The 8,716-nt window shown below is 33.4% G+C and overlaps 1 protein-coding gene and 1 long non-coding RNA gene across 2 annotated transcripts; one reads left to right on the plus strand and one right to left on the minus strand.

Moving 5' to 3' along the window:
- The first annotated feature begins 3,639 nt into the window (after positions 1 to 3,639).
- On the plus strand, positions 3,640 to 7,070 carry LOC105112165 (uncharacterized). The gene is made up of 2 exons (XR_839708.1): positions 3,640 to 6,219; positions 6,322 to 7,070. It is a non-coding gene; the product is annotated as an uncharacterized LOC105112165 (long non-coding RNA).
- LOC105112164 (NAC domain-containing protein 90-like) lies at positions 7,003 to 8,586 on the minus strand. Its single transcript, XM_011007760.1, has 3 exons — positions 8,156 to 8,586; positions 7,740 to 8,029; positions 7,003 to 7,614 (listed from the first exon to the last, which is right to left on the minus strand). The coding sequence occupies exons 1-3, from the start codon at positions 8,364 to 8,366 to the stop codon at positions 7,321 to 7,323; spliced, it is 795 nt and encodes a 264-aa protein (XP_011006062.1). The 5' UTR covers positions 8,367 to 8,586; the 3' UTR covers positions 7,003 to 7,320.
- Between the last annotated feature and the right edge of the window lie 130 nt (positions 8,587 to 8,716).

An 8,716-nucleotide genomic window follows, 5' to 3' on the forward strand; every position in this document is an offset into this window, starting at 1 on the left:
ATATAATTGAACACATTGATATGTTGATTCAAATATATGCCTTCTAGCATCTTAAGACCAAATAATTTGTGTTTAAGATAAGGTTTGTTTGACAATGACTTGAACATATATTAACTTTCTAGTTTTGCCTAAATTGACACCAATGATTCCTCATCCATGACATGATAAGTCATATCATTATCTAGACAGATCCTAATAGTTGCCACAACTCTTGCTTCTAGTTTTTACCTATCTATATGATTCATGTCTTTTAGTTCTTTTTCATGTAATGTTTTCATTATGCCCTGATGCACCAATGAATCATTCACTTTCCTCTGTCATAATTCAAAATTACTTAATCCATCAAACATAATCATGATAAACTTTGCAAAAAAAATCAAAGAAAGGTAGATGTTGTCGTTATTCTTCGCTTTGCTTAGTACGCCTGCTCCTTTCATTTTACTCCACTTTAGCATCTATATATAGGCCACGAACAACAACATTTTTTTATATTAAATTAGCTTATTTTTCCATTTGTTTAAAAAATATTTCTATTCAACTATGAGTTTTAAATATAAAAAAAAATGACTAATTTCAAATCTGAATTCTAAGAGATAATTTTTTTAGGTATTTTTAATTTAATTTACTTTATTTTTTATTTAAATATATCCTATTTGTTCAGGCTCTGATCAATTTTATTTTATTTTCATTTCTCATTTTAACTTTAATTTATTTTATTCCTTCCCTTTTATTTTTATTTAAAAAGTATAAACACCCTATTTTCAATTATCTATATCTTAACATAGGCTTATTTAAGAAGAAGAAAAAAAAAGGTTTTAAGACCACTTTAGATGTGTTAGATATATATCCTCTTCTAGCCATATCGGGATCAATTTTTTAGAGCTATATCCACCATTGGATTCCTTGTCAACCAACCACCCATCGTCGGATCATGATAATTAAACCCCAACCTTTGTCATTAATTCCACTTCAAAACAACACAAGTTACCTATGTGTTTCACTTCAGAAATTTATATTAAACATAAAGGTGTGAATAAAATAAGTAATAATATGGTAATTCACTTTTCTGGATAAAAATTCCTTAATCGGACCAACTTAGTTGAATGATCTGATCCCTAAACTAATTCATATTATAAATTAAATAAATTTAAAAAAATCCCAATCTGACTTAATAAAAAACTTAAATTTACTTGTGATCTAGGATAAAAAATAGGTCAAAATTTATTAATTTTTAATTTTTTTTTTATCATTCCAACTATTCTGATACTATTTAAAAAGAAAAAAAATTAGATTAATCTACACGGTTTGATCCTCTAAACTCATAACATTTATAATTAAAATAAAGTATATATTTAATAGTGTGATTAGTGTTGCGTTTTGCCCAACCACGATACCAAAAACCATTTGGTTAATTTCTGATGTGTGGTTTGGTAATCCCCCAATAAAAAAATGTATTTAGAAAAGCAAAAAATTGTAGCTTTTCATTCATTAGAAATCTGTTTCTCATTTACCGTTATAAACTCATCCATCCATTTAACAAAAATACCCTCATCTCCCTTAAATCACTAAAGCATCTGAGAAATGACTCATCTCCCCTAGAGCTTGTATTGTTTTCCATTAGAGTTAAACCTCGCATGCAGCTGCCAAGGAGATCCGCATATTAAGAAGATATTTGCTTCTTGTCAACAACGACCAATGAGATCTGGGTAAGTTTTCCATGGATCTAACCAACTTCTTGGTTACAAAACACACAAGCGCTCTGATTTTGCAGAGGTTGAAGTATTGGTAATGGAAGTGGAAGTGACTCCAGCAGAGGTTGAAAAAGACCTCATGAAGAATGAAGAGGTTAATACTGCGCCTCCATGGATCGTTGGATTTCTAAAAGGTAATAAAAAGCAAACACTCTGATGTTGAAGAACAAATTAAAGAAAGTGGTGAAAATCAGAAAGTAAAATTGGTCTAGAAATCCTGTTGCGTCTCCTGTTCTTGAATGGCTTATTGTATGAAGTGCATGTTCTGAAATATATTACAAAAAAAGAGAGTAAGATTCAGTTTATCCTCCATTGATTTCTTTTCAAGCCTCGAGTCACTATGAAGTTTCTGATCTTGAAGGTGCCAAATTACAAATGTATAGCATATTTGCACAGTAATGTGTGGTTTGTATTTAGTACATGTATAAATAATAATAATAATAATTACATTACTTGTACTAACTTTGCAATTGATACATTTATTATTAGTATTTTTTTAACTAGGATTTTAATGTTGTTTTGCTATATTTATTATATCACAATCTTCTTATATAATTTGAAGTTATACTATTATTATTATCACTTTTAATATAAGTTTTAACTAAAATTTTTAAATTCTTTTTTATTTAATAACAATTTTAAAAATAACTTTAATCAAATATATAATTTAATTCAACTAACAATAACTTAAAACTATTTTTTTATAAAATATTTTTTTAAAATCATAACTATGAAGCTATCAAAATTGGGTGCTATCATAATGAGTACCTGTGTGACAGTAAAGTAAAAATTATTTTATTTAAAAAAATATTAAAATAATATTTTTATTTTTAAAATTTATTTTTAATATCAATAATTTAAAAATATAAAAATAATCTTTTTTAAATTTAAAAAATTTAAAACTTAAAAAAAAATATAAAGTCTCACAACACTTCCTTACAAAACAAGAAAAACCACCCTTTTCTTGAGGAAGTTAACTAAAGCATATGAGATTAAAGTGAGGGAAGATTTTCATGGATAATGAAAAATAAAAAAAATAATATTTTAATTTTTCTTTGTTTATTTTGCACATTTTAAAGAGAAAATCAAATAAAATGCTAAAATATCCAGAGAGAAAATCAAATAAAATGCTAAAATATCTTTTTTTTTTTACAAATGTTATTTTTATGTATTTTTTCAAAGAGTCAAAACTAACAAAGTAGAACTACTAAAAAAATAGACTAATTAAATTTACCAATGTTATTTTTATGTATTTTTTCAAAGAGTCAAAACTAACAAAGTAGAACTACTAAAAAAATAGACTAATTAAATATAGATATGTGAAAAAAATAACATTAAATATATTAAGAAATAATAAAATACTTGTTTTTTTCACTTTAATATAAATAATTTTTTAAATAATTTGTTTTATTAAAATAAATATGGTAAAATAATTTATATTTATATTATTTAAAATACTATTTTATTAATTTAACTTTTTAAAATAGCATTTTACATTGATAGGCTTAAGCAGGACAAAGCTTAGCCATGTCTCTCATAAAAGGTACCCTGTCAAGGCTTTTCGAGCATGCTGTTTTTACCCTGGATGAGGACTTCATATTTGATATTCCAAAATTTAAAATAAAATAAGGAAGAGGAGGTGCACAGTTTGTGAAAAAGACAAGATTAAAAAAAAAAAGAAATTGAGATAAAAATACAGTCTTATACTCTTATTCCAAAATATTGCAATTAAAAAAAAAATCAAGAGGTTTTAATTGTATATATTAAGCAAAATTTCATAATCAAAATCAAACTTAAATTAACTAATTTATTCATGAATGACCAAAATTTATATAAAATTATTTAATTTTTCTTTCCCTCCGCCCACGTCTCCCGACAGCTACAAACATGGGCAACGGTGGAAAGGGCAGAGCACGAGCAAAGAATAGCATTTGACTGGGTTTGACTCTTCCATCTCTTTACTGTACATGACATCGACCGATCTGTCTTCAGATGGCAAGGCAAAACCCAACAGCCTGGATCGACCAAGCCCACTTCGTACTGAGTGGTCAACCGCAAATAGAGCAGCTCTTCTTCTCGTTCCATGCCTTTCTCAACCCTCTCTGGCTCTCTCTCGTGGTTGGACTTTCTTGTTTCTGCTAACGAAATGGCAAGAAATCTTGAGGTATATATGTCTCCCCTTGTTCATGTTTATCTTGAGTTGTCAATGCCTTCTTGAACCTCCTGTCTCCCCTCTTGCTGGGAATAAAGAAAGATTGAAATATTATGGCTTTGATTCAATATCTGCTGTTATATTAATTCAATCTTAGATGGTCTTTTTTTGTTGCTGCTTGTCTTATTACATTGAAGCGTTTCCAGACATAATAAGTAGGTTCGTCACAGTACATGATTGTTCTTGTGTCTGTGAATTTTTGCTGGCTTTCTGATTTGATTTTCTGTTTCCATCTTGCATTTTGGAGGAAGGAAAATGGCTGGCTACTTTTGTTGAAGCGAAGTTGAAACAGAGTGCTTTTCTTTCTTTCTTTCTTTTCTGCAACCCAAAAATAGGGAAAATTCAAAGGAAAGATTGAAAAATTCAATTATTTCTTGATAGGATAGAAAGAAAAAGGCAGTTATTGAATTTTATTGGATTTTGTTATGACTTGGAAAGGGGTTAGGAAGCTGATGGGGATTGATGTTTTCAGTTCCTGTCAATGGAAATGTTGCGTGCACAAAAGTCAGCAACGGGAAAAGTGGGTTGACATAAAATCAACAATCTGGTTGAGTTTTATTTATGGAAAGTAGAACTTTTAATCAGCTTGACATCAAATCCATACTTTTGTTTTGAGTTTTAATCATTCAAAGCTGAGTTTTTACTTGGTGAAGGTTATTTTTCTTTAAACATTTGATGTTTGGCTCACTAGTCGAACAGTGTTGATTTGGGTGCTAATGCTAATCCTTGCTTGTGATTTCTAAAATGATGATGTATGGTAATTTAAGGAAAGTTATGGTCTTGGCTGTTATGCCATACAGTTCTCATTGTGGGGATTAATTACCTTTAATATGGTACATTTCTTAAGTCTCCCATTTGAGTGCTTCTTAGGCTTGTTCATTGTGTTTCCTTTTGTCCTTGAGAATATTGATTTGGACCATTGATTAATAGCGGAGAGATTTCCATTTAGAGAAAAAACAATTGCATGAGTCTTCTAAATATGTGGTTGATTGGGAGAAGAATGTCTAGTATACTCGGTCAATAAACAATATGAAGTAACCCATAAAATTGCTAAGAGTGTTCCTGGTACGAGGATTTGTGTTGCGTGCTTGTATCAGTGAGCTCCCTTCTGACATGAATGGAAAGCAGCATAGGAATTTCTGGATGCTCTCTCAAATGTCCAAGGTTCGACTTTTCCAATAGGTTTACTTTTAATCTCTGTCAGTGTGTTTGTTTACTAAGGGAGTGTGATCAAATGTCCTAGAAAAGGAACTGCCTTCGCCTATTTTTCTGCTCTTATCAAACTGTTAAAGATCAACTACCAGATCATAGCAAGTCTACTGTGAGATGATACCATCTGTTGCATTATAATCTCTCCATGTATCTCTGCAGTCTTGATAGAAAAATGATTAGATGGTACCTTTAATGAATTACTGCAAAATATTAGCAAAATGTGGCGCCAAATGGTGTTATCCTGGTGGTGAAAATGCACATGATTTGTTGTAAACCAAGTTAGGAGGTGCAGATAGTCTTCAGGAAGAAGTTGATGGTATTCTTCTTTGTGCTCTGATCTAAAAGTAAAAAATATCTGAAATAGTTAGATTTAATGTTAATTTAACACGTGAAATGATCTGGTAAGCAGGTGTCAGTATCGGATTGTGCTCAGCTCAGATACCTTGTAGAAGTGGTACAGTTGGGAAAGAAAGTGCAGAAACTGAACTTTATTTTCACATGATCATTTGTTTGAGTTAAGAATTCATACGATGGCATTCTTGTTACAAAAGGTTGATTGAATGTGAGTGTGCTTATAGGAGGCTTTCAACAAGCTGAAATGTTTCCAGGAAATTTTTAAGTCTTACATAATGTGATACTTGTTTCCTTGGAGATATGGTATGGTGTTTGGTAATGGTGATATGCTAAGACAACATGTCATTTCAGCTGGGTGCATCGAGTTTCTGTCATATGCTTAGCATGAGATGCATAGGCACGTTGCATGCGTGGCTTAAGCTTGAGGGGCTTAATCATGTGAGCCATTGAGTGCACTAAGCATATTGGAATAAAGTAATATGGATGGAAGATTGCTGCTCTGCTGCATAGCATGGTGAGCCAAAAAAGTGCACACGGTGGGGTTCGGAGATGCCAAAATGCAGGTCACCGAATATCAATCAAGAAATGGCTGCCAAATAAAAAGAGTTCAATCATGGAGAGGGTGGGTTACTTTCCTGACAGAAAACAAGTCAGTAACTGACGTGGAATCTCATTCGAGTGCAATCCGTGGCAGGAAGTCATTTCTCCCACTTCAACTCTATGCCATTGACTGGGTGATATCTATTTCATATTTGGTGAATGTTATGCTTAATTACAAGCATTTTATCGTAGATAATACCAAACAATGGAGATGGCGCAGATGGTCTCTGTGATACTTGATTAATTTTCATGCCTGCGTTGAAGGCAGAGAATTTTACAAACGTTAATTACTACCTCTTGATTATTGTTACGACCACAACTGTTGATCACTGTGAATGTAAAATAATGGAAGTGAATTTTCTAACGAAGTTGCTTTAATTATTAGGGAGTAAAACTTCGTTTTGTTGAACTTCAACTGTGAACCGACTTACATGTTCTGATGTGCTCAAGGCTGGAATGGCATCTACTTCGTGTTTTCAGTTCCCTACGAAGGACAAAAATGTATACTGTCTCAGTATACACGAAATACTTGATGGTATCAAAAAAATGTCTTATTACTGGTCTACATGTAGTAATCATTATATAAGTTCTAACTATTTGTGCTTGTTCTTGATTCTGTTGAAGACATCGGATGTCAAGTCCAGTTGCCAATGCCTTGTCTTCTTGCGTCTCCTTTTCTTTTCCTTGTCTAAAATTTTCAAGTGCTCAACTATGTATATATATATATGGCATTCCTTGGTAACCGTTAATCATATTTTACATTTTTATTTCTTCTTGCTGTAGTTCCCTTGATTCCGAGCCTCCAAGTTATGCTTTTGAATTTAAAAGTTCTGGGATTTATTGGAGGAAAATAAGATGATGACATCTTCAAACTGATAAAGACGCTTTCATTCTAATTTGAATCTGAAACAGGTTACGGATTAGAGCCTGTGAATGACATCTTCTCCTACACTTAGTAATTCTCTTGGTTAATATGCCTAACTTAGTTTTCATACTGAATCCTAAGTCTCCTATTTCACATATCCTGAATATTTTCCCTTTTCTTATTTATTTTTTATCTTTCCTCATGTTACATGAAGAAAAAAGAATTTACTACATTTGAAGGTAAGGTAAGGCCATGCATGCAAATTCTATCTGAGGACAACTACCTAGTCTTATGGGACTGGGCTACAAATCTACGTTTGCTTTTTCTCAGGGCCAATCCAGTTGTCCTGGCCATTCCCATGCAGGTGGTTCTAGACCATCTACTGCCCCCCAGTTGGCACTTGCTGCAGTCCAGGGGTGATCAACATGGTCTTCCAATGAGTATGACGTTTCAGGTGAGCTTGTCATATCCACAGTTGGATCAGGGCCCCGAGCAGATGTTGTAGCTCCCTCTCCATGAAGCTGCGTCTCTCTTGTCACAGCTTCTAGTGGCCGCCTATCAAATGCACGAAAGCTTCCTGATACCACATAGACTCGACACAAGCTGAATTCATGCCTCAACTGTATTCAGGAATCGGAGGACATCCAAATGGTGGTTAGTAATTAATGGAAAACGGTTGCATGTTGCATGACAGGTACATCTTTTTAATTCAAAAAACTAAAAGATCATATACATGCATGCACACCTTTGGAGTAGCATTGCTAGAAGATTCGTGAACTTCAATGGCTCTGTACTCATTCATCTTCCATTTGGTTTTTCTTCCACTTGGAGCTTTTCCCGTATAGAACACCATGGTTTTCTTCAATCCAATCACACGATTGTCCGACGAGTAAACATAACCAGGAGAGCCTGTGGCCTTCCAGTACCCGGATGCTGTAGTCCGGTTAGGTCTCCCTCCCCTAGCTTCTCTCTCTTGCCTGGGTGTAAAGAAGAACCACTGCTCGGTGTCTGCCTGACATAGTTCTCCTGAAAGCTCTGCAACATGGTGCAAGAGACAAACGAAAGTCACCACTCAACTTCTACCGCGAGCATTTTAGCATTCTTCTACCTAGTTTATCATTAGTAAAACAAAATAGAACAAATTTAAGTGCGGTTTTTTACTTGGAAGATCCCATGGTTCGATGTCGTAAATGCTGATGTCTGGAATAACACGTTGTAGACTTTCTTGCCTCCCCCCTCCCAGCTTATTATGCAGGTAGAAGGAGATCAGCTCTTCTTCTGTTGGGTAGAAGCGGTAACCTAGAGGGAGTTCCTCCATACTTGTTCTTGTTCTTGTGTCTTGTTCCGTTGTCAGCCTGAGCTGTATAAGCATGCATCATGTACTTATATAATGACCTTGTTGAAGGGAAAAGAGGGAAGACGATGGATTTGCCGAGTGAAATGCGAGAGAGAGAAGGCAGACTGTGGAAACTTCTACGCGGTTGCAAGGAGAAGATTATTTTTGTCCTGTGATGATTGTACAGCTGTATAAAATAACGTTTCTCGTCCAACAAAATTTCTTTTGAACAAGTCAGCATGCACTCTTCTCTCCTGTACCTCTCCGTCCTTTGTTACGTGTACCCGGACCCAGATGGCCTATTCATGCCCGTGGTGTAGTTTCTCCGTGGCTTTTAATTTTATTAATTTTAAATTAATTTTTTATATTATTTTAATGTGTTAATT

This window comes from Populus euphratica, unplaced genomic scaffold (assembly GCF_000495115.2).
Source record: "Populus euphratica unplaced genomic scaffold, PopEup_1.0 scaffold325.1, whole genome shotgun sequence".
NCBI classification, from domain to species: Eukaryota; Viridiplantae; Streptophyta; class Magnoliopsida; order Malpighiales; family Salicaceae; genus Populus; species Populus euphratica.

Coding starts and splice junctions, on each gene's coding strand:
- LOC105112164 (XM_011007760.1), bottom strand. CDS start 8,366: ATGCTTATACAGCTCAGGCTGACAACGGAACAAGACACAAGAACAAGA. Junction 8,030..8,155: donor CGAACCATGGGATCTTCCAA/GTAAAAAACCGC, acceptor ACCATGTTGCAG/AGCTTTCAGGAGAACTATGT. Junction 7,615..7,739: donor CTAGCAATGCTACTCCAAAG/GTGTGCATGCAT, acceptor TCCTGAATACAG/TTGAGGCATGAATTCAGCTT.